General features: G+C 39.3%; 1 protein-coding gene across 2 annotated transcripts in view; it reads left to right on the top strand.

Moving 5' to 3' along the window:
- Positions 1-211: 211 nt before the first annotated feature.
- The window catches only part of LOC126355937 (E3 ubiquitin-protein ligase MARCHF6), a 42,337-nt gene continuing 15,972 nt past the window's right edge, over positions 212-26,576 (top strand). The window contains exons 1-5 of one of the 2 annotated variants that reach the window (XM_050006511.1): positions 212-746; positions 896-1,308; positions 2,666-3,022; positions 14,421-14,996; positions 19,239-19,514. In XM_050006511.1, coding sequence (XP_049862468.1) covers positions 928-1,308; positions 2,666-3,022; positions 14,421-14,996; positions 19,239-19,514 — 1,590 coding nt within the window. In that variant the 5' untranslated portion in view covers positions 212-746; positions 896-927. The remainder of the gene's footprint in view (positions 747-895; positions 1,309-2,665; positions 3,023-14,420; positions 14,997-19,238; positions 19,515-26,576) is intronic. The other variant, XM_050006512.1, reaches the window with a different exon arrangement.

Below are 26,576 nucleotides of genomic sequence, written 5' to 3'. Positions count from 1 at the left end.
CGATGATGGAGGCTAAAGAATAAAAATTTTCTTAGGGGCAAATAAGAGCTAACATAAAAAATCCCGTTTCAAGGTAACAAGAATGTAATATCATTTCTAATATCTGACCGGACACTGCTCAGTCACACTAAACATTTGTGACCGTGGAAATCTTGACAAAAATATTGTATAAAAAATATTTAATTGGGTTTCTGCTAGGAAAGTGAAAAATATCGGAAAAAATGAATAGCTGTTACGGGAATAATAAGATTTCTGTCTGACACATTTCTTCTTCAAAAACGCATCTATTTATGCCTTGGTATTAAAACTTCCAGAATGAATGATTCGAAAGACAATAAATATCATAAAATTCTTCGATTATATTCATAAGTTTTACTTATTTCTGTTTTTGTTGCTGTATTTATTGTGGTTCAGAAAGTCAAAGTTTATCTTTATTAAATCTTTACCGTAACAAGTCAGGTTGTCAGTACTGTGTTGCCTTATTGCATGTGATTTTTATTACGTTGTGTTGAAGGATACAGTATAATCGTAAATTTAGAATCGAAATTAAATTGTTGGCAGTGAATTTCAGAGTATGACAAGTACTCTGAATATGATGGCAATAGTGTTTGATGAGTATTCTGTTGTCATTACGAAGAAACTTCAAAATAATGACACGAGTTCACTGTGACATATTAACTAAGGATATTATTAAACTCAAGGAAGACGACGGACACAATAGTTATGAACGTAGCACGGTGAAGACGGTATGATGTTGCTTATTAATGTGATACACTGTAACTTCGTCCGATCAGTTCCAGTACCCCCTGATATACATTTATATTTATAGCGAATCTTGTTTTCCCCGTGATGGAAGGTTAAGTGTTATATATTTGTTTATTACCTGATTTCACAGATTACACCCGCTTGAGAATTACGAAGTTCAAAATGATGGAAGATTTACAAGGAGCTGACATATGCCGAGTCTGCCGATCGGAGGGTTCCCCAGAACGGCCCTTGTTTCATCCGTGCATTTGTACTGGAAGCATAAAATGGATACACCAAGAGTGCCTAGTTCAGTGGATGCGTTATAGCCGAAAAGAATACTGTGAATTATGCGGTCATCGCTTTTCATTCACACCTATTTATTCTCCCGACATGCCCAGGCGTTTACCTTTACGGGATGTAGCCGGCGGTTTGCTTACAAGCATAGCTACAGCTGTCAAATATTGGTTACATTATACGTTGGTAGCTGTTGCGTGGCTAGGTGTTGTGCCTCTTACAGCGTGCCGTATCTACAGATGTCTCTTCACCGGCTCTGTCGACTCGGTGAGTACAAATTTATTGTGTAAAAATGTACAATTGTGGAGTGAAGAAGTAGGTATTTTACTCCAGTAATATGACTTAATAGTTTTTCAACGAAATATTGCTTTGCTTATTTAAATGTATATCATGGTCAGTTGGTAAGGAGGACTTGTTTCATATTTGATGTGTGATAGATGCCCAGTATCGAGTCACTCAGCTTTTCAGATGTTCTGTGCAGAAGTTACTATGCTTGGAATTAACAATAATTTGATTTGAATGCTGCCTTTATTTGTTATTGTTTTCAAGTATTTATTAAGTCCCACAGAGTTGTGTGTACATCTCACAGTAACAAATCTGTCAGTACAGTATAGTTGTCTGTGACACTCATTACAGCACAGTGTCCTCCTAGCAGCTGTATATTGTTGGTCCTGTGTTCAGTGTTGTGTTCTGCAAACATATATATGTAAATATATTTTGAACAAATTGTGGGACTAGTGAACAATGTAGAATTGTGCTGACAGCCCCATGGTGTATACAAAAACATCCTAAAAATAAAATATGACCGGGGGGGGGGGGGGGGTTGGGAAGCTGTTAATAAAACCAAGAATGTTCTTGTTATTAATGTCATGAAACATATTACAAACTTTAAAATAAGAGTGCAGTGGAAAAGTAACTGTTTTTTCAGGTACTATGAAATGTGGAATGTATAGAGAAGACCGATTATGTTGTGTTATATATTAATTCGTGTGCCACCTCACAACTAGCTTGTCACCTTCCAACCTAACCTAGACCTCAAGCCACACTAAAGTTCAGTGTGCCATCACAATCTTGTAAGAAGCTTGTCTAAGTCTAGTGTACATCACAACCCAAAACATAGTGGATCATTATCTCTACTAGACATACATACGTCTAGTAAACGACACGATCTAAGCTACTACCCACAAGAACTAAATTAAATGTCATATTTACTATGAAATAGCCAATAAGATAAACAAGATAAACAAAAATATTATGAGTGGCATCAAAGCAAAATGCCAAGTGAGGTAACTTACAGGAAAAGAGAGCAGTACAAAGATTAACAATTCACTAAGTAATTTGAAGTAGTGATACATTTTAATGGGAGGAAGTATAAAGAACTACATGTGTTTGCCTACTAAAAACTTGTTTACATTCTGTTGAAAACTGAAATGTGTGGTTTTACTTATGTAACATACGTAGTCCTTCTTATGTCATTTTTTCCGATTTTCATTATACTGTAATTGCAAATGTTTTGCATTGAAATGATAATAATAGTGTTTGATAAGATCCAGATTAATAGATGAAAGCATTGACACTCAGTAATAAACATTGTATTGAAGGAGGTATTTCCTTTTTTTTGCAGATCCTGACTTTACCCCTTGACATGCTCTCCACGGAAAATATTGCATCTGATGTTTTCCATGGTTGTTTTGTTGTGACCTGTACATTATTTGCATTCATTGGGCTTGTGTGGCTAAGAGAACAAATCCTTCATGGTGGCGGCCCAGATTGGCTGGAGAGGGACAACCACCCTCAACCTTTGGCAGATGCACCAGCCCCACCTGCTAACCCTCCACACCATCCTGACAACAATAATGTTCTACATGGTGGTGGCCCAGATTGGCTGGAGAGAGACAACAACCCCCCAGCTGTGGCAGATGCACCAGCTGCACCTGCTAATCCCCCACAGCCTCCTGACAACAATGATGTCCTTGAACAGGTAATGTGTGTTAAAAACACTGAATGTGATAAGAAGTGTTTTAATGCAGATGTTTGTAGACTACAGGGGGATAGAAACGTTATTAATATTTGCTTGCCTAAACTGACAGGCAGGTTGTCGAAAGAATGTGGAAGGAGAAGGTTGTTTGGTGTGACATTCATGAATGAAAATTTAGACTCATTTCATATCATAGTGAGAGGTTTTAGTTATGATGCATAGAAAGTGCAATAGCTAAACATAACATACAGATTATTAAGATTTGTTAAAATAATGACAATGTTATGAAAAGATTAGATTGCTACTCACCATATAATGGAGATTCTGAGGTGCCGAAAGGTACAACAAAAAGACTGCTAACAAGTTTAGTTTTTAGCCAGAAGGCCTTCTCCTGCATTAGACAAAAAGCCACACACACACACACACACACACACACACAGTATGGTCCATTGATAGTGACTTGGCCAAATATCTCATGAAATAAGCATCAAACGAAAAAACTACAAAGAATGAAACTCGTCTAGCTTGAAGGGGGTACCAGATGGCGCTAAGGTCGGCCCGCTAGATGGTGCTGCTATAGGTCGAACGGATATCAACAGTTTTTTTTTTTTCTCCAAATAGGAACCTCCCTTTTTTATTACATATTCATGTAGTGCGTAAAGAAATAGGAATGATTTAGTTGGACCACTTTTTCCGCTTTGTGATAGATGGTGCTGTAATAGTCATAAACGTATAAGTACATGGTATCGCGTTACATTCCACTAGTGCGGATGGTATTTGCTTCATGATACATTACCCGTATTAAAATAGACCATTTACCAATTGCGGAAAAGATCGATATTGTGTTGATGTATGGCTATTGTAATCAAAATGCCGAACGGGCTTGTGCTATGTATGCTGCTTGGTATCCTGGATGACATCATCCAAGAGCCTGGACCGTTCGCCACATAGTTACATTATTTAAGGAAACAGGAAGTGTTCAGCCACATGTGAAACATCAAGCATGACCTGCAATAAATGACGATGTCCAAGTAGGTGTTTTAGCTGCTGTCGCGGCTAATCCGCACATCAGTAGCAGACAAACTGCGCGAGAATCGGGAATGTCAAAGACGTCGGTGTTGAGAATGTTACATCAACATCGAATGCACCCGTATCGTATTTCTATGCACCAGGAATTGTATGGCGACGACTTTGAACATCATGTACAGTTCTGCCAATGGGCACAAGAGAAACTACGTGATGAGGACAGATTTTTTGCAAACATTCTATTTAGTGGCGATGTGTCATTCAGCAACAACGGTAATGTAAACTGGCATAATATGCACTATTGGGCAACGGAAAATCCATTGTGGCTGCGACAAGTGGAACATCAGCGACCTTGGCGGGTTAATGTATGGTGCGGCATTATGGGAGGAAGGATAATTGGCCCCCATTTTATCAAAGGCAATCTAAATGTTGCAATGTATGATGATTTCCTAGATAATGTTCTACTGATGTTACTACAAGATGTTTCACTGCGTAACACAATGGCGATGTACTTCCAACACGATGGATGTCCGGCACAAAGCTCGTGTGTGGTTGAAGCAGTATTGAATAGCATATATCATGACAGGTGGATTGGTCTTCGAAGCACCATACCATGGCCCGCACATTCACCGGATCTGATGTCTCCAGATTTCTTTCTGTCGGGAAAGTTGAAGGATATTTGCAATCGTGATCCACCGACAATGCCTGACAACATGCGTCGCGCATTATTAATGCGTGTGCGGACATTACTGAAGGCGAACTACTCGCTGTTGAGAGGAATGTCATTACACGTATTGCCAAATGCACTGAGGTTGACGGACAGCATTTTGAACGTTTATTGCATTAATGTGGTATTTATAGGTAATCACGCTGTAACAGCATTCTCAGAAATAAGTTCACATAGGTTCATGTATCCCATTGAAACAACTGAAATAAAATGTTCAAACGTACCTACATTCTGTATTTTAATTTAAAAAACCTACCTGTTACCAACTGTTAGTCTAAAATTGTGAGCAATATGTTTGTGACTATTACAGCGCCATCTATTACAAAGCGAAAAACTTGGTACAACTAAAACATTCATATTTCTTTACGTATTACACAAATACGTAATAAAAAATGATGGTTTCTATTTTTAAAAACACAGTTGATATCCATCTAGTGGGCCATCTGGTTTCCCCCTTCAAGCTAGACAAGTTTTGTTCTTTTAAGTTTTTTGTATGACACTTATTTTGTGAGATATTTGGCCCGGTAACGATCAATGGACTGCCGTGTGTGTGTGTGTGTGTGTGTGTGTGTGTGTGTGTGTGTGTGTGTGTGTGTGTGTGTGTGTGTGTGTTGTAGTTTATGCAGACTAAGGCAGCTAAATGACAATTAACAGCTATTTAAGGGACAAAATAAATTTTTGCTTTATTTGCACAACACACATTAATACACTTGGCTATGCAAATATATTATGTTGCCAATCAACAAATACGGAACGTGTATATTCCACAGAGTCTAATGCACTCTGCACATCATATCTTGTGCGCCACTTTGCACGCTGGAAAATGTGTGTTCACATGTCTCCAACACTCCCCCTGGAACAAATATTTTTCAGATACTCAACACTGTACATGTTAGGTTAAACCATAATGTTTCACCAGCTTCTGAAATTTGTCCTTACTGAAAGGCCTGGTTAGATCAGATGACATTTCTTCTGTGCATAGACAACTGAGGATTATATTTCTCTATTACACATGATATCTTATAAAGTGATGTCTTATGTCGATATGTTTGGATCTTACACTGGTGACATTATTTTTTGCCAGTTTAATAGCTCCCATATTGCCAAAATACCATAGTTGGCTTTAATGTTGGAGGATATTCTATTTCACTCATCAGTGTACAGATCCAAATTTACATTTCCAGTTTTAGAATATTTAAATATCTGACTATTCTCTTGACTGCCATCCAGTGCTTTTCTCTTGGATCACTGCAAAACTTGCTTACTGCACTTGTGGCATTTGCAATGTCTGGTCTGGAAGTCTGTGCTCTGTACAGTAGACTTCCTACAGCTTCCAAATAGGGTACACTTTCCTTACGTTTCTTACCATCATCAGTTATTAGCAGTTTTGCATTATTTTCCATACAGATAGAAATAGGTTTACAATTTTCCATATTGAACTTTTCTAAGACTTTTCTTTTGTACAGAGATTGATCAATCCATAATTCTTCACTGTTCGCACTTCTTAGAATCTTCATGCGTAAGTATTGATTAATTTCCCCTAAATAATGCATATTAAATTCTAACCCTAACTGTTCTTGAAAAAAGTTCATCTGGCTTTCACTATTGGTTAAAATAAAAAAAAATTAAGAAATCGTCTACCTCTTTGCCCATGATTGCAATTTCTTCTTTTATGATATATATTTGATTCTGCCTTTGACTGTAATATGCCTAGCTTTATCGAAGTTTTATGCAAACATTTATTCCAGCAATGCTCACTTTGTTTTAATCCATATATGCCTTTCTTCAAATTGCAAATTCTCCTTTTCCCTTGATAAGGTCACTTAACTTCATCAGGTGGAATCACATATATTTTCTCTTCCAGCCTTACATTCAGGTAGGCTGTTTTCACATCCATTTGATGAATGAATAAGTCTTCCCTTACTGCAAGAGCTAAAAGGTATCTTAATGATGAATACTCCACCACTGCTTAGGAAGTTTCATTGTAATCAATCTCTTCTATCTGGGAATATCCTTTAACTACCAATCTGGCTTTGAATTTTGGTATTGCACTCTCAGGATTTTTAATGTTAAACACCCATCTCATTCTTAGGGGCTTTTTTATTTTCAGGCATGTCAACCCGTTCAGATTCAGTATAACCTCGTTAGCGCGAACTCGCACAAGACAAACTCATGGTTAACGCATAAAAAATATTGCTCCCGCCAGGAATACATTAGTTCTTATGGTATGTTTTATTGGTTAACACGAATTTCGGTTAAGGTGATTTACAAAACTTTGTTTCAGTTCCTAGCATAATTAAATTGCACTATAACACAAACTTCCAAAGTTAGAGTATTCTGAAGCATAATTTTTTTCCCGAAATGAATGTAGGAAATGTAGCTACAAAGCTAATTATACTTGTTGTTGACTTGTTTTTAACGTATTGTAGGTCGGTAGCCGTGATTATCACCTCAACAATCAGTGTATGCTGTACATTGTAAGACATTCAATAATGTGTGCAGCAGCATTTAGGAATGTACTCAGTGCCAGATTTGACAGGTGTCCTGTTAGTCGTAGCCATATAGAGTTGGAATACTGAATAAAAACTACAGTTACAACCAGTACTGTAGCATGCGAAAATGGCAAAGAGGAAACAGACATCTCTATATGTAGAGTTAAAGCTTAAGATTCTAGATGAAGTGGACCATGGTACCAAGAAAACAGCAATTGCAGATCAGTTTGGAATACCTAAATCTACCTATCTAAGATTATTAAGAATCGAGAAAAAATTATTAATGCTGCGGCATCAGGCTCTGGAAACAAATCTAAATGACTTCGTACCGCCAAGTATGAAGACATCAATGCGTTACTGCTAGAATGGTTCAATCATATGCGTGCATCTAACACACATTTAACTGGCCCTGTGATTCAGTCAAAAGCAAATGGTATTGCTAAAGATATGGGCATCGAAGACTTCCATTGTTCTCCTTGTTGGTTGTATTGGTTCCAAAACAGACATTCAATTTCATCTGTACAAATTTGTGGTGAGGTAAATAAAGTTGATGAAGAAAGAGTGAACAGCTCGTTGCATGAATTCAACCAAGTGAGGGAAAAGTATGCCTCGTGTGATGTGTTTAACATGGATGAAACTGGATTTTTCCACTATCTTTTTCCAAATCACACCCTGGGGATAAAAAGTGATAAGTGTCATGTTGGAGCATGAAGTAGACAATGTGTGACTGTTGTTCTGTGCTGTAACGCTGACAGCAGTGAGAATTTTCATCCCTGGATTATTGATAAACCCGAGAAACCAAGTTGCTTTAAAAACATAAATATGGATACTTTACTTTGCATCTACTCTCGCCACAAGAAAGCTTGGAGCGATGGCACATCATTTTGCAAGTGGTTTCTTCGTTCCGACAGTCGAATGGTTGCTCAAAATAGACATGTTCTTCTTATGTTGGACAGATGTACTGCCCATAACGTTCATGATCTGAACCTATCCAACATAAAGGTTCAATTTTTTTCCACCCAACGCCACAAGCCGCCTTCAGCCTTTGCACCAAGACATAATCTCTCTCGTAAAGAGAGCTTATCGTAAGTGACTTGTAAGAGCTGCAATTTGTGCTGCTGAAAACAATAGTGCAACCCCAAATTGGAATCTGCTTGACACAATAAAAGCCATTGCAGCAGCCTGGAAGTCTGTATCGCCACATCATATATCGAAGTGCTTTAACAGAGCTTGGAGACATAGCAACACTGAAGATGTCCACGAGTTAGAAGATGCCACGTCACCTACTGAATGGACAGTTCTGCAGGACGTTGCAAACCCTGGGATTAGTTTTGAAGAATTCATTTTTGTAGACAACGATGTTGCCATATGTACTTCTGTCGAATCGGATGTGCCAAAAGCTGTAAACGAGGTGCAAGAAGGGCAATCGGAAGAAAGTGAAGAGGAAGAGAATACAGATACCATTCCACCTACCCGTCAGGAGATGTTTATAGCCTTGGACTGTTTAGAACGGTTCGCTTCAACATCCAACATCACTGCTAGGTTTACGGATGCTGTCATTAAAATTGGTTGTGAAATTACAAAATATTATAGTTCCAATGAACGTCAGCGAACCATGACCGAATTTTTTCCAAGAAAGTAACTTACATAATTTGTGAGTACTTGGATTTTACAATCACTTTATAGTGTTATAAGTCTACAATAACGTGATTGATAGTGTAGTGCATTACACATTAGTGTACTGCTGTACATGTATACTTACTAAATTCTGTGTTTTTCACATATCACGAGCTCCTGATTTTTTGGTCCCTTCAGATTCGTGTTAACGAAGTTTTAAGGTATATTATCCACAAAAGATTGCAGCTCCTTTTCAATACCCTTTTTTCCAATCTTGAGCATTTGAACTTGATAAAGCTTCATCATCTGTGATTGGCTCATTGTTGATTGTTTAGGCAGCATACATTTCATACTCTGGATATTCTTTTGGTTTTGCTATATGTGAAGACTGCCTTAAACAGTCTTCCTCTATTGAATCTTCTTCCTCAGTTTGATTCTTGGGTAGCCCATCAGCTTCCTCTTTTTTTCTTGTCTTCCTCTGTTTCAGTTCCCATCTCTGTACCAGCGCTATCACACATTATGCTTTGTTGCATTACTGTATCATTTTGGCTACTTTCCTTTATTTTAGCTCTATAATCCTCTAAAAATACTACATCTGTACTACTTATTCACAGGATTATAAAATCTGTAACCTTTTGAATCCTCAAGGTAGCCAACAGCCCATTTTCCTCTTAATTGTTTTGGAATCTGAACCATGGTTCACATCCAAAGACTTTTAAGTGCTTTAGATCTGGTTTCTTCCCAGTCCATACTTTATAAGGTGTCATGTGTCTCACAGCTTTGGTTGGTGATCTGTTAATTAAATACACTGCTGTTGACACATCCTCTGCCCAAAAACACTTACATAGCTCAGGATCGCTTAACATACTTCTTTCCTTTTCTACAATGGTTCTGTTGGCTCGTTCTGCAACTGCATTCTGAGGAAGACTGTAGAGAATTGTAGTCTGATGTCTAATACCCATTTCATTCAACTGTCACTTAAACCATCTGTTTACATATTCTGATCTAATAACTTTAATTTTCTTCCCAGTCTGTCTTTCGACCATTTTGCAATAAACAAAAAATACACCATTCACTTGATCCTTGCTACTTATAAAATAAACATACATGTATCTAGAAAAAGCATCTATGAATGTCAGAAAATAGAAGCTACCTCCTAAGGATTTATTCTCCATAGGTCCACAGAGATCTGAGTGTATGAATTGCAAGACTTCGGTAGATCTGCTCTGGCTTGTTTAAATGGCAGTCAAGCCTGCTTCTCTTGCAAAACACACCTCACATTGGACATTATTCATTCCATAATTTTCCATTCCAGTTGCCATATTCTTCATTAAAGTCATACTTTTCCTATTCAAATGTCCAAGTCTCCTGTGCCACAAGAAACCTTTTGCAGCATCAACAGAGTGATTTTCTGTTTCGGCAGTATTTTGAACTGTATTCACTTTGTAAATACCCCTTACTTTACTTTCAGTTGCTACAATATCACCACAAGTCTATCATTTGGCTCCCTCTTTATCGAAGATAATTTTATTACCCTTCTTTACTCTTTCGCTTACTGACAACAAATTAGTTTCAATATTCTTTACATAATGTACATTATGAGCAGTAACAATTTCCTTTTCCCCATTCACAAGCAAATTAAGATCCCCTTTTCCTGCGAGTTCACACCTTAACTTAGATCTTTCAATTGTGGAAATTCCAATGTCAATCCTTGACTGAACATTATGTAAACCTGACGGGGCTTTGGTAATGTGCACAGATGCTCCTGAATCTAGGAAGCATTCTGCATGATCGTCACTTGCTTCATTAAAAGAGTGAAAAACAGAAAATGCGTCATCTTTATGGGTAGTCTTTCTCTCAGGACTACTAGAATTAACACTTAACTTTTCGTTGCACTGTGAAGCAATATGTCCAATTATCTAGCATCTGAAAAATCTTATTGGCTTCTTCTTCTTCTTCTTCTTCTTCTTCTTCTTCTTCTTCTTCTTCTTGTAATGGGTATTCCCGAATTTCCCAAATCCATAATCGTTGGCGAATATTTCTCTGGTAGTCCAGCTAACAATAAACTTCCAGTCCATTCATCTGCAATTTCAAAACCAATATTCCACAGACGATTGGGGATTGAAATTATTTTATTCACATATTCATCCATGCTTTTACACTAATTCAGTCTTGTGGTTATCAGCTCATGAAGTAATCCTACTTTTGTGGTTAAGCCACCATCTTCAAATATGTTTTTCAATTTGTCCCATACCTCCTTTGCTGATGTAGCCTTTTCTGTGTGAACATAATTCACTCGATCAATCAAAAGGATTAGTTTTGATTTCACCTTCCGATCCTTAGTAGCAAAACTTGATTCCATAGGTTCCAATTTACCATTTACAACATCCCATTTTGCTTTAATTCAGTAGCTGGGCCCTTAACCTGTTGTAGTTTATTCAGATTAACACAGCTAAATGACAAGTAACAACTATTTTAAGGGACAAAATAGGCTTTTGCTTTATTTGCACAACACATATTAATACATTTGGCTACGCAAATATATTACGTTGCCCATCAACAAACACGGAACATGTATATTCTACAGAGTCTAATGAACTCTGCATATCAAATCTTGTGCGCCACTATGCATGCTAGGAAATATTTGTTCACACATCCCCAAAAACACACTCCCTCCCTATTGAACACTACCTTTCCCAGCACCCTATGGATTCCGGTGTCACCTCAAAGAAATCTGGGATATGGCAATGGGCACCCGCATGACACTATCCTATGCCAACCTATCCATTTGCCATCTAGAGGAATCCTTTCCTAACCACCCAGAATCGTAAACCCTTCACCTGTTTCAAATTCATTGGCGACATCTTCACAATCCAGACCAAGGGTTAGGACACCTTATCCACATTCCTGCAGAACCACAACACCTTTCGCATGCACTTCACCTGGCCCTCCTCAACCCAACAAGCCTTTTTTTTTTTATGTTGACCTCTACCTCAAAGGTAGCTATATGAGTATCTCTGTCCATACCAAGCTCACTAGCCACCAGGAGTACCTCCACTTCAACAGCTGCTATCCATTCCATACCAAGGAGCCCCTTCCATATAGCCTAGCCACCTGTGGCTATCGCATCTGAAGAGGAGGAAATAAATCACAGGCCTTGCTGTGGCCTTCACAGATTGTAATTACTCTTCCAACATTGTCTGGAAACAGATGTCTTGTGCCTTATCTTTCAAGCCTTCCACCATGTCCCAATCCCACTGTCCGGCCACAGAGGAGTGTTCCCCTCGTGACTCGTTATCAACCGGGACTGGAACAACTGAATCATGTTTTCCACCATAGCTTCGAATACCTCACGTCATTCCCTGAAATGAGGAATGTCCTCCTCACTATCCTTCCCACCCTCCCACAGTGTACTCCATCAAACCTGCATGATATCCGCGTCCATCCTTACACAACCCTGGCGCTCAACCCCTAGCCTTACAGCTCGTATACTTGTAATAGACCTAATGCAAGACCTGTCCCATACATCCTCCTGCTGCCACCTACCCCAGTGTGATCACAAGCATTACATAGTCCATCAATAGCAGGGTTACCTGTGAAACTAGTCATGTGGTCTACAACCACTGTGGTGTGTTTTCCGTGAACATGACAACCAACAACCTGTCTACTTGCATGAATGGTCACTGACAAACTGTGGCCAAGAAACAGGTGGGCCACGCAGTTGCTGAGCCCACTGCCCAACATAACGTTCTTCATTTCGGTAACCGCTTCACAGCCTGGGCCATCTTGATCGTTCCTACCAACACCAGCTTTTCTGAACCTTTCAGATGGGAACCCTCCCTGCAGTAAATTGTATGTCCCCATAACCCTACTGGCTTCAACCCTCGTTAGTCATTGTCCTTGTCCATCTAGTACATTCCCTATTCCTATCAGTTTTTTTACTTCTCTTGTTTTCTGCCTCTTCCCTGGACACTCCCATGAGCAGCACTTTGTAATCCCCCACCCCCACTGTGCTATCACTGTCCCTCTCAGTCCCAGCATCCTCCTTTCCCCCACCACCCAGATTGCTTATCCCATCAGTCACAGGTGCTCACAGATTTGCCTCGACTTCCAGGGACAGTGGTCATATGAGTGTGAGTTATATTTGCGCATGCGCACCTCTGTGTGTGTGTGTGTGTGTGTGTGTGTGTGTGTGTGTGTGTGTGTGTGTGTGTGTGTCTAATGAATGGAGAAAGTGTGTTTTTGCCAAGCTTAACTTTTTAGCCCCCCCCTGTTATTTTTTCCTACTCACTGTCTCCACTCTGTATTGAGTAGGAATCTATCCTTTTCATAATGCTGTCATTATTCCATTCTGGATTTTCCATCATTAAACTTGATAAAATTTTGGATACGTTCTTTATATACAAGTTTAGACATTTATGGCAGGTTAAAATTGTTTACTGGGCCGAGAGTCGAAGACCTTTGTCTTTCAAGAGTTATCAGTAAAATTTTTGACTGGAGTGTCTGTCTGCTGATAAATTGCTCCTGCTGTTTTTTGCAAATGATTATAACTGTGTATCAGATGTCATTATCATGGCTTTATGCATGAAAATCTAGTAGGTTTGGAAAATGGGGCCAACTGAATTTCACAGTACCACCCATCTGCTTTAATCTTGGGTGTAACTGTGTTGTATGATATCACAAGGGCACAGTGAATTTGAAATGGATTGTGTTTGCAGACAACTGTGTTGGAGTATGCAGTGGTGTGCTCAAGTATGGAATGTTTGTCTCTAAATGGTCCAAGAGCCCTGTTAGTGATTCATTGGGCTTCTTGAGTGCAGTTTGTGAGATTAATATTTGAAGAATTCGTGGCAGTTTGTTAATGAGTTATTTTGATGTCAGCACTTTTTTTACAGTAGATTAGTTTTCGGGTTGGGTATTGTTAGTGTGATGTGTTGTATTTGGTTGGAGATGTAATTTTATGTTTAGTTCTTTATCAGTAATGAATGACAACAGAGTATGCAAGTAGGTCTGTCCATTCTGTAAAGGATTGTTGGTTGGTTGGTTACACTTTGATGGTTTTGATTTATTCTTCTAGGATTGTTTTACTTTGTGATGTTTTAAATAAATGTTTCATTTTAAAATGGCACATGATGTTTTGTTAAAAAGGTCAGTTGAAGTGTCAGATTTCAGAGTTGTTGAGCTGTTTGTGGTTTTGTGATGACAGGATTTTGTTTCAGCTGTATAGGTAGACTGAAATTTCCAACATCAGGTTTTACTTGGTCCTTTTTTCCCTTAAGAATGCCACTATTATGAATATTTTATGATGATGATGATGTAGTCACGAAGACTGATATGGGTAACCAATTTTGTATTTGTGTTCATTCTTTTTTGGACCATTTGTGAATAGGAACATTTGAAAATTAAAAATGAAAGTTTTGACAGCTTTCTTAAAGCTTTAAGTTTTTGCAGAAAAAATTTCTTCAAGCAAAATGTTTGTTGATGAAATAGTGTCATGATGCTCTAAAAACAGAGTCCATTATTTTTGTTTGTTTCACAGGAAGCACTTCCCATGGTAATAGGAGCATTTCTTGGTGGTGGTGGAGGTGGCGGGGGTGGGGGTGTACCTCCACCACCAGCAGCTGGTGCAGAACTTGGAGCTTTCCTTGGTGGTGGTGTCCCTCCACCACCAGTGGCTGGTGCAGAACTTGAAGCTCCAGCAGATGTTTTAGAAAATGGGGGTGCTGAAGGGGACGAGCAGGGTGCTAATCAGGGAGCTGACGAAGGCAACTGGAATCCTATTGAATGGGATCGTGCAGCAGAAGAGCTCACATGGGAGAAGCTTTTGGGCTTTGACGGGTCACTTGCATTTCTGGAACACGTTTTCTGGGTTGTCTCTCTCAACACTCTCTTCATACTGGTATTTGCATTTTGCCCGTATCACATAGGACATTTTGCAGTTATGGGATTTGGTCTGCAGCAACATGCTACGGCATCACGTTTTGAAGGACTTGTAACAACACTATGTGGGTATGTCATGATAGGCCTGGGACTTGTTGTGCTGCGCACTATAGCATCTCTTCTGGGATTGAGGCGTTCAAAGAGAATTCTTGGTCTTTGTTATGTTGTTGTTAAGGTAAGTGACTACTCTATATTTTATTAGAAATTAGGCTGTTAACAGCAGTAGATGAATGAGTTGCCATAGAAGCATCATTGTTTTCCATGGTATGTTATGACAGTGTGCATCCTGAATAAGTGATAAATGGTTTGATCAGTGCCTATAACTATTTATAACTAAGGAAGAGGATTGTAACGTTGGACAAGAACTAGCAACAAATGAACACGCTGATTAGGGAAATCAGCTATATGTACACAAAAATCATGTAATTCCTTCATAAAAGAGACAGAACTGGTGAAATAGTAATGACAGATGGAAGTGTCTTAAAGTTTGCTGTTAGATATCATGGCCATTGATTATGGACTCTTTATAAAATGTGGTTGGAAAATCCCTGTGCTTCCTCCCTATAATCCAGCTTTAACTCCTGATTACCACATATTGGGACTTGTGAAGTATCTCAGGGAGAGGAGGAGGGTTCGTGACATGAATTTTGGCGCCTCTGTTGGCATCAGAAAACAAATTTTGAGGATCCCAGAACTATATGCAATTGAATGGAAAATACATTGAAGAATAAAATAGTTTTAATATTAAGGCACATAAACTTTTATCATTGTTGTTTTTTGTGGCTTAGAAAATATGATCATGACTTTTTGCTTTGTCTCATATTTCAAACTCGGGGAATTGAGTCATGGCATACAGGAAGATCAGTTGAAAAGCCCAGGCATAACTTCTGGATTATTAACTTTTTCTCATACTCAGACACTAAGGAGTATACCTGTAAGAATCTACATTTTGCTAAAGTAAGAACTGAAGACCTCCTCTCTGGTTTGACAGAAAGGGTAGCAGATGACTAAACTTTATGCAGTACAGCGGGAAGAGTGCATTATCATATTTAAAGGAGATATGTGGGTGTAAAGGGTGCAAAATTTAGTCCACAGTCGTGCCACATCTGTAAGCGATAATGGCTCTAATCTTGCTAGGAATAAAGTCATGTGAATTCATAAGGGATCAAACTGTACATATCAAGTCGAACTAAGCTTGGATGGTAGACTTAGGTTCATCTTTCCGTGCTACTACAACTCTATGCCGGAGTTCATCAATTGTATTGGCTGGTTAGTGGTGGCATGCCAGTCCATCAGCAAGCCATGACCAGATCTTTTCAGTGATTCAGATACCTGGACTACATGCTGACCTGGGCAACATTCAAATATTCTCTTTATCAAAGAAGATAAGAACAGCAAAGGTATCGTGGTCTTGTGTTATTTTGTTCAAATATAAAGTCACAAAGATGTCTAAGATACACCACCGCCTTTAGTCTTAAAACATCTGAAACACAGTGCATGCTGCCCGAACTAACAGCCATATTAACCAGAGGTCATCTTCTATACCCATAGCACTGTTTCATTGTGCCAGGTGTTGGACCCATGTGTCAGTGAGTGGCCTCTGGCAATGTTAGTCCCCCTTGGAGCCTCCATGTATGCAAATGTCCATCATGTTGCTGTATATAGAAAATAGGAATCATCTGAAGAAATGCTGTGGTGCCACTCTTTTGCATACTACGTTGTCATTGGGGCCATGTCTGTTGGTGTGCCTCTTTCTGTTGCTGTGTCATCAAGGTACATGATATAGAGGTAGAGCCAAGCGAAAGATATGTCTATCGCATTAGGTGCTAATAGTGTGGGTGGTGAGATCTTGCCCTCCTGAACCCATTGATTCCATTTCAGATGACAGTTACAGGATACCATCCAGTGGACGCAACAAAATTGTAGAACAATAAACTGCATTCTCAATAGACCATGATCCTGGCACTGTTGGATTCCAGCACCTGCAGGTGACCATTTCTCCGTGTTACACAAGGTGTAATATGATCTCGCCAACAAAATCTGAATGACAAATCCACTGCATATTCTGGCCTTATATGCTTAATATAAAATTTGTTACTCCAACCTACATTGTGTGGATGGACTGAAATGCTAATTATTTGCATACCCAAATCTATAGTGTAGTTCGTGCCAATTTTATGATTGTTAAATGGTGTAGTTTTAATGGCCAGGAGTTCAGCATTCAAACTTGAATTAAATGCTTATTGTGGCTTCCGTTACACATCAGAAAATTTGCATTGCCAACTTCAGCAATCAGTCATGTAGAATGGACACTGGAACAACCTAAATGGTAATTACATATTCATACTCTAATTTTGTGAACACATCTGCCCAAAACGAAATTGCGTAATTACGCAAGAGTTGCTGGTGTCAGTATTTCAGCTAAGAAAGCCTGATTGAAAAAACTGAGTGCAAGTTGAATTTCAGTTCTGTAGTGGCAGTCACAACAAATCATATTAAACCATACAAATTAGTGACTAGGGTATAAAGATTAGCATCTCCAAAACGAAAGTAATGTCAGTGGGAAAGAAACATAAACGGATTGAGTCCCAAATAGGAGGAACAAAGTAAGGACAGGTGGACGGTTTAAAGTACTTAGGATGCATATTCTCACAGGATGGCAACATAGTGAAAGAACTGGAAGCGAGGTGTAGCAAAGCTAATGCAGTGAGCGCTCAGCTACGATCTACTCTCTTATGCAAGAAGGAAGTCAGACCAAGGAGAAGGTACCTGGATTCGGTTAAGAATGATTTTGAAGTAATAGGTTTAACATCAGATGAGGCACCAATGTTAGCACTGAATAGGAGATCATGGAGGAATTTTATAAGGGGGCTATGCTCCAGACTGAACGCTGAAAGGCATAATAAGTCTTAAACGATGATGATGATGATGATGATGATGCAATTTAACAGAGATGAATCAATTGTGTTCTGCAGTAATATCGCACCCATCTGCATGCACATACAGGACTGGCCCATTCTAAGTCTTGTCAGACTTGTCTTTGCCTGTCTCTTCTTTCTTGCATTCCCTCCTACCTACCTACCTACCTTCCTTCCTTCCTTCCTTCCTTCCTCTAAGCACTCATGGAATCACATAACTTGCAATTATTGAGTGAGTGTATTGTAGGTTTCAGACTAATGACCAGCACACTGGATTCACAACATTGATGGAACGATGGTAGATACATCAGACTGTGACTGTAGCCAACTACAGAGATGTTAATTTAGTTATTGCTCACCATGCATTTGAATTTTATCATTGCTGTCACATTGCTTACTCAAAAAGAGAGATACCCACACTAGAACACTGTTTAGTTACCATTCTGTGTGATAGGAGTAGAATTTAGAGACAAAGTTTTGAGCTTCTGTGTGTCATGAAGTGCTAGTAAAATAGAGTACAGTGAAAATTAAATGTAAGGCTCTTCTTCAAAATGAATTATTAGAAGGGAAAATTGGTGGTAGTACATGCCAAATAACTATTCTGATTACCGCACTGTTACTTGCTTCAGTGCCCTGTGCACATTGCTCATGTGTGTCCCACTCCCTGCTGAATGTTTCCACAAGTATTCCTAATCAGAAAGCAGATCTATACCCTTTGTTCTCTACTTTAATAAATATTTAATATTTGTGAGGCAGTCACACAGGGATCACAGCTTTGCCATTGGAGCCAAGATCATTATTATATCATGCTACTCTTTGGTAACTTGTTTAAACAATAGTTTCTTAAATTGTTGAGACTATCAGTTCCTTTTCTTTTCTATATCTCTGTTGTTTGAGCCCACAGTGGAGCTTAATTTGTGAACTTTCTTGAGTAGTGTAACTCATATTCTCTTGTAAAATGTGATGATACTTTGCTAATTTATATGTAGGGCAGATGAATTGAACATTTCTTCTTTTCATGAGGTTCTTCACAAGTGTGAGATGTGGCCACACTCTAGATTTATAACAGCTGATGAAAATGACCAGAGCTGAATCATCTTAGACTATCCATTTGTATAGGTACTTCACAAATGTAAATGTGAATGTTGACACAGAAATAATGTATTTACTGGGCATAGCATCCTTAAGAGACGCATTTTCCAATTTTTGGTAGTAGCTAGGTTGTTTTCCATTAATGCACATGATGTTGCAATGTCATTGTTACCTAGTCACATTTACAACAGTTTTTATGGTTTTAACCCTATGCTGAAGTATCGTAGTAATCCATGTATGCTTTAAGCTATATTGCCAGAGCAATTATTGATTGTAGCTAATTTAGTTTTAGTTGATATGAGCTGTTCCTTATATTTTTTATCCACTGCATGAATTCAATTAAAATTTACTTTTCTTTGCCTCTGTCCATTCCTTGGAATAATCTATTGTGATTCATTTTGCTACAGGTCTCGTTGTTGTCCGTTGTAGAGATTGGGGTTCTCCCTCTAATATGTGGATGGTGGCTTGATATTTGTTCGTTATCAATGTTTGACGCCACTTTGCGAGACAGAGAAACCAGCTTCCAAATGGCACCTGGGACATCCATGTTTATACATTGGCTTGTAGGAATGGTGTATGTGTATTACTTCGCCTCCTTTATTCTTTTGCTGAGGGAGGTTCTGCGACCTGGAGTGTTATGGTTTTTAAGAAATCTGAATGATCCTGATTTCAGCCCAATACAGGTATGAACATATATATTTGTTTCTTTTTTTCACTTGTTAAAAAGAAGTTTTCATTTGTTACAGATGTGTACATTGAGAAAAATATAAATACATTGTTTTTAGTGTGACTGTAATATTTGTTTATGGGAGAGAATTTTAGTGGTACATGCTAGCAATGCATTAACATTCAAATGATAATATTAAACAAGATAATTGACTTCTTCTAGGTGGGAGCAAGTTTTAAATCTCAAATGGAATGGTTCCCATAAACAAATTCTTGATTATTTTCCTCCTCAACTTCTTGACTGATTATTTGACTGTTCTGAATTGCATGATCTTCATGTCAACAGTTCATTAAATCCAGACCTTTATTCCTGTTTGTTGGAGAGTAACCTGATTGCATGGATGTTACATATGACATGCTGAGTAAGAATTATGTGCAGTGAAAAAACAAACAAAAAAAAAAAAACAGTCTTCCTCTGTAGCTGTAACTGTTGGAATGGTTGTGTATCAACAGGTAGCCCATGGATGTAATAGAACCTTTCTAAGTTGGCCTGTTGATTACATACCAAACCAGTCTTGCAAAAATGTGTGAGGAGACAGCAAGAGGGGTATTTGTATGGGATCATCAAAGAACAAGAAATGCAGGAAGCTGATAGTGCAGTGTAATTAGTTCAGTCTTTTTGGAAGTTGGAAATTACTGGCTTGGACAGGAAGTGTAATATGTTTTTGGAGCATTCAATGGTTCATTGGAAACAACAGATGTATGAAAAGTTGACTGGAATTTAGAGCTGGAGATGTAAAGTAAATGTTAATTTTAATTACTAAAATGTCAGGCACTTCTAAGGTTTAAGGAACTGAGGAGTGCTCAGGATTACAAAACAGAGTTATAATAGAGACTGAGAATCTCATAATGCATCCAGATGAATTGAGCAGTGCTGCACTTCTTTGAGCATACACATTAATCCCAGTATACTATTCTCGGGAATGGCAGTAAAGAAATGAAAAGACCATATAACATTATTGGTTAGGAGACGTACCTGGGATGGTTTGGCAGGCTGGTATAATTATTTCTGTTTGACTGCACTTTGCCAACTTACACATTGATGAAGTGATTGGCACAAAATTAGGTTTTACAATTTAAGTGAACCAGTACTTAAAGGTGCAGGGTAAAGGGTACTTCATAGGTGGAGTATGGGTAAAATAATTGCTTACATGTTTGATATGAGTGAATTTTCCATTAATTTGCAAAATGATGTGACCATTCATTACGCAGTTGATGAATAGAGTGGTTCACAAGCAATAAAAATGATAGAAATCATCACTAATGTTTCAGATGATATCCTTCATTGTGCCTAACAGGCCAACAAAAAAATAAGATAAACACAATGGCTTCGTTGCCCAGGCAATACTGTACGGCTGAAGTGCGTGCTTGTTTGGTGGAAAGACTGCAAAGCACAAGAAGAAAGGTGGGGGGGGCGGGCGGCGAGGGGGGCGATGAAGGATGGGGGTGGATAGCAAAGCAACTGTGTACGAATGTGGCACCACTGAGCTTACCCTGCCAAAGGCAGGAGAAGTTACATGTGACACATGATGAAGTGGAGGAGAGGGTCCGGGAATTAGGCATGGAGTCAGAGTCTGTGGAGAAAACATTGTTGGGTGCAGATTAATGACTAGGAGGTTGAGTTAGAGTAGAGTATGAAAGGGAGTGGAAGACTTGGGGACAGGGATGAAGTTGGGCACGGGAAGGGCTTGCCAAGATCAAGTCCTGGTGGTTTATAGGATTGAAGGCTGTTCAAAGGACATTTTCCAGCTACCGTATTTACTCGAATCTAAGCCGCACTTTTTTTCCGGTTTCTGTAATCAAAAAAACCGCCTGCGGCTTAGAATAGAGTGCAAAGCAAGCGGAAGTTCTGAAAAATGTTGGTAGGTGCCTCCACAACTAACTTCTGCCATCGAATATATGTAGCGCTTCACAGGCATGCTTTGTAGGCACAAAGATAAATACTGGTGCCAAAACCTCTGTGTCAATAAATAAATTAAAAAAAAGGGTGGAAGACGAGCTTTTTTTTCTCCGCCCAGAGTTTCAACTACTGCATTTTTGTACATTATTCAACGAAGTAACTACAAATTCCGTACTGTTTATCTTCGAATGTAGCAAAATTTCAATGTACTATGAAAATCCAACTGGCGAGACTGTTTGGGATGATTGTCAATATGGCCAATTCTATGTTCTGAATTTTTTCCTACCTGTGAGAAGAGATGGTTGTTAATAGGAACCTGATTGAAATATGAATCACATGCAGTATTCTCTTCACCATAAGAATAATACGAATAGAAACATTTTGTCATGTATTCTTTTGTGTTTGCTGCTATCTCATTTAAATCCTGTCTGCCTAATAAACTACGAAACTAGAGTGAGGCAACAGCAAACGCGGAAGAATATACGTATTGTGTCATGTTTATATTCGTATTATTCTTATGCCTAATAGTGATACAGTCAGAAACGAAGCACGGCAACTACAGTCAGAAACGAAGCACGGCAACTGACTAGATTTTTAAATCTAAGATGACTCTAATTTCTGTGCAGAATTTGATATACTAAGGGAGCGGCCGCAAGGATTTTCAAATGGAGAAAAATTTTTGCCTAACTCTCATTCAGACCATGTTCTATCGTACGCAGTCTATTATGTGGTTCTTGTTGATCATTATCAAAGAAAGCAGCAGTGTAAGTAACAGCAAATAGCAGTCTCTTGTCATTGTTTCGCTAATGAGAAGATTCCTCTCTTTCTTTTTTAATTGTAAGCGGCGGTAGTGCGCACAAAAGCAAGCCATGCCGCGAGCGGCAACAGGCTGTCAACACACACTATCAGAATTCGACAAACAATGCATGACTCAGTACAGTAATGCATTTTCAGCTTAGTGACGTGAACACCTATAACAAAGAAGACGGCACCTATCAGATCAAAGCAAAATAAGCAATCTATTCAAACCAGACGAAGCACCTGAAAAAGGAAGGGTACCCGTATAAATACGGACGGAGCACCTGACGCATAGCAATGGCTGCCTGGTAAAGCTTAACTGCTAAGCTTACGACTCGAACCAAACTACTGTAACTGTATCGTCATTCATTCGACCTAAATTGTGTCTCATATTACTATGGACCAACTTTGTTTCGATTTGGAGGTGCGGCCTAAAACTTTTCTCTCCCCATGAATTTCGAGTCTCAAATTTCAGGTGCAGCTTAGATTCGGGAATTTTTTTTTAATTTCGAGTCTCATTTTTCAGGTGTGGCTTAGATTCGAGTAAATACGGTAAGCAATTGAGAAACTGGTGTAGGGGTGGGGAAGGATCCAGATAGCATTGGTTGTGAAGCAGGCATTGCAGTTTAGTGTGTTGTGCTCAGTGGCATGCTCTCACATTGGGTGGTGAAATTTGCTCTTGGCCATCATTTGGCAGTGGCAATTTAGATGATGGTTGGTTGGTGGTTACATCCACATCCAACATTGTGTAAAAGTTACAGTATAGTTGATGGAAGACATAATTGCTTTCAAAAGATGCCCTGCCTCTGAAGGAGTAGGATATGTCTATGATAGGAGTGGAATGGCATGTGCTGGCTGATTGTGCAGGACAGGTCATCTATCTTGATCCTGCACAATGATGTAACACATGTATGGAGGGGCCGCGAGTGGAGTTCGTATTAGGACAAATCCCTCGTTGCTTCTCTCTTGCCAACCTGTGCACTTGGAGTGTGCTCATTGCTACTTCTTCGCACAGCATGGCACCACTGTCCTCGTGCACCGTTGTTGCAAGAAGAGTCATTCATGATCAGACATGTTTGATTATTTGTAAGAGGAAGCAAAAATCTTACTAAAACTGTGTTCAAGAAGGTTGCAGGAACTGCTGGCTATTCCAATTGCACAGTAAACAGAATGAAGGAGGGGGCGGAAAACATAGCTGCAAGCTCCTCTACACTCGAAAGAGGCAGAAAAAGGAGAACAAAATTTAATTTTTTGGCAATATTGTCAAACAGTTTGTTATGAGACACAATTTCCATGCAACCCATGTTCATTATGTTACAATGTCAGTATTGTAATAAAAATGTTGTCTTCTATGCCACATTTTTAGCACTTTTGTTTTGAGATTCTCTTCTGGCCACAGGTGGTCAGATTTGTTTTGAATTAGTCGAGCATTTTTATATGTGACAAATTTTTTTTAGTGTCAAATAAGAAAATGTTTTCTTTGAACATCTGTATTTATTGGATTGTAACAATATTGTGAAAAAGAAAGTTGCTACTCACCATATAGTGAGGTGCTGAGTCACAGATAGGCTCTACAAACAGACTGTCACAAATATAGCTTTCAGCCAGTAAGGCCTTCATCAAAATTAGACCCTCCCCCCCCCCCCCCCCCCACACACACACACACACACACGACTGCAGTCTCAAGCAGCTGAGGCCACACCTCTTTGTGCATATACATTAATCCCAGTATACTGCTCTCAGGAATGGCAGTAAAGAAATGAAAAAACCATACAACATTATTGGTTAAGAGACCTGCCTGGGATGGTTAGGCAGGCTGGTCCAAGTGTTTCTGTTCAATGCCACTTTGCCAACTTATAAGTTGATGAACTGATTGGCACAAAATCTGGTTTTACAACTGTAACTGAACCAGTCATTATAATGTGCAAGGTAAAGAGTACTTCATAGGTGGAGTGTGTGAAAATGATTGCTTCAGCATCTCCGCCATATAGTGAGTAGAAACTTTCTTTTTCACAATATTGTTGCATTCCATCCTGGATTTTCCATTGTTGATATATTTACTGTCATACAGACATAACCCATTAATTCAATCATTAGCCGACTTGCTAGAAGTAACTTATAAGTTTCTTGAGATGTGTATTTGAGTGAAAGCTTGAGCTGTCAAAATCCATCTCCTGTACTGTGTACTTCTCTTTCGAGCTAGAGACCCCACCACCCTTGGTGCCCCTCCCCTATCACAGATAAAGACCAAATTATTTTGTGCCAACTTTAATAACTGGGGTGTTCTTTTGCAGCTGGTTTTTGTGTGTGTGTGGGGGGGGGGGGGGGGGGGGTTGGTAACTTGTGTGTCCTGTCCACACGTTTCACCAAGATGAAAAATATAGGCACACTGCAGAGACTATTTTTGAATGAAATGAAATGTTAAGAGAGGTACGTCAAAAGTGCTGCATGAGGAAAGAAGAATGATTTGGAGGAAATGAGAAATTGTAGATGCCTGTAGGTTTGGAGTCTATTAGTGAAAATTTCAACTCTCTGTATGCCTTGAAGATATCAGCAGCACTGTTACTGAGAGTAGTAGGGGCAAAAGAATTAACATTAGAGAAGTTGTAAAACTGTTGTTTGCATATAAAATACCCACAAAGGATTGAACTTGTGTGCTGAGTTGTCACTAAGAACACATTTAAGACAAAATTTTGCTAGCTTTCCAGTCATGTTTGAGTGAAGGGTTACCATGTTGGCATATATTGTGTTTAAATTATAATTGCTCTTACTTTTCAGTTTTTAACTGCTGCCTCCCAATATCTTTAGTAACCGCATAGTTAACTTCACTGGAAATCTTAAAACTGTTCTATTTTCTTAACTTGGTCAGTTAATTGAAAGTATTTTGGGTTGAATCCATTTATATTGCTCCTTCAAATAGAAAGAGATAACACTTCATTAGAATGTGAATTCGTACATCAGCAGTAACATTACATGCGCTCTGTGTAACATTGTTTCATACATGATAGTTCACTACTTATCTGATGGATAGAATCAGAACTTTGTTTCTCGTGTAATGTCGCCCTCGTTGTCATGGAAGGCACTGTTCTGTGGCATGCATCACTTTCCTGTGCCAGGACGTGATTGCATGGAGTAAGTACCCCACCAGCAGGTACCGCAGCTCATAGCAAAAACTGCCATCATCACGGGGCCTTGAAGAGCACTGTTCATGTTTAGTAGAGTCCAAGCACAACAGCTTGTGTGTCTAAACTAGTTAACCAATAAAAATAGTGCCGCTATGTTGATCATTATTTGTTGCCCAGGAACACATGGGATAAGACATTGTTTCTCCAAAGTGATAAGTTACACCACAAAAGTTAGAGGGGTGCCCCTAATCCACACCCACACATCCTACAAGGTGTGCCATCATTGTGCAAACACTCCACCTTGAATGGGGAGAGGGGTTGTGGCAGGTGAAGTGGGCAAGAACGGAAGGAGGTAGGGAATGGGACGGATCTTTGGGGAGGGGTGGTTGAGGGTTAGGAGGGAGAGGCAGCAGGTACACAGCATAGGAATGTGGCACCAGTGAGCTCATTCTGGATGCAGGCAGGGCGGATTGCAAGCAATGCACAGTGATATGGAAGAGTGGACTGGGAGGAGATTGTTGAAAACAGTAAGAGGAGGAACTGTAGTAAAAAGTGTGTGGTGCAGGATGGGTAAATTTGGGGTAATGGGCAGGGGTATGAGTGGATGTGGAGCAGGGACCAGCAGATTGAGACCTGGAGCATTACTTTTGTTGATGAATAGGTTGTAAAGCAGTCATTGAAATCACACATGTTATGCTCAGCAGTGTGTTCTGCCACTGTGTGGTCTGCTCTGCTTTTGGCCACAGTGTGATGAGGCCACTCATTTGGCGGACAGCTGGTAGAAAGTCATGCCCACATAAAATGCAGTGCAGAAATTAAAACAGAGCTGGTAAATGACGCTATTCCATTCATAGGTGGGCTCTTCCTCTGAGAGGATTGGAGTAGGATGAGCTGAGTGGGTGTCTCGTCTTGCACCTGGGACCTGCACAGGGAATGGCTTATGTTGCAAGAAGAGTGTGCGTATAGTGTGCAGATAAGCTTGGATGTTGTGTAGATTGGGTGGGTGGTGGAATACTTTTTTTTTGCAGGGGGGGGGGGCAGATTTGCTTTGGGAAGGACTGTTGGTTGGACTACTCACCTCATTTTCAGACACAATAAGTAGTTGAAGCACTGGTGAAATATATGGTACTGAGGGAGATAAGGAGGGGGAGGAGAGATGAGCCGGCCGCTGTAGTCAAGCAGTTCTAGGCGCTTCA

This window comes from Schistocerca gregaria, chromosome 3, assembly GCF_023897955.1.
Source record: "Schistocerca gregaria isolate iqSchGreg1 chromosome 3, iqSchGreg1.2, whole genome shotgun sequence".
In the NCBI taxonomy this organism is placed as follows: domain Eukaryota; kingdom Metazoa; phylum Arthropoda; class Insecta; order Orthoptera; family Acrididae; genus Schistocerca; species Schistocerca gregaria.
Note: the sequence above shows the minus strand (reverse complement) of the source record. Positions and strands in the feature narration are given on the sequence as shown.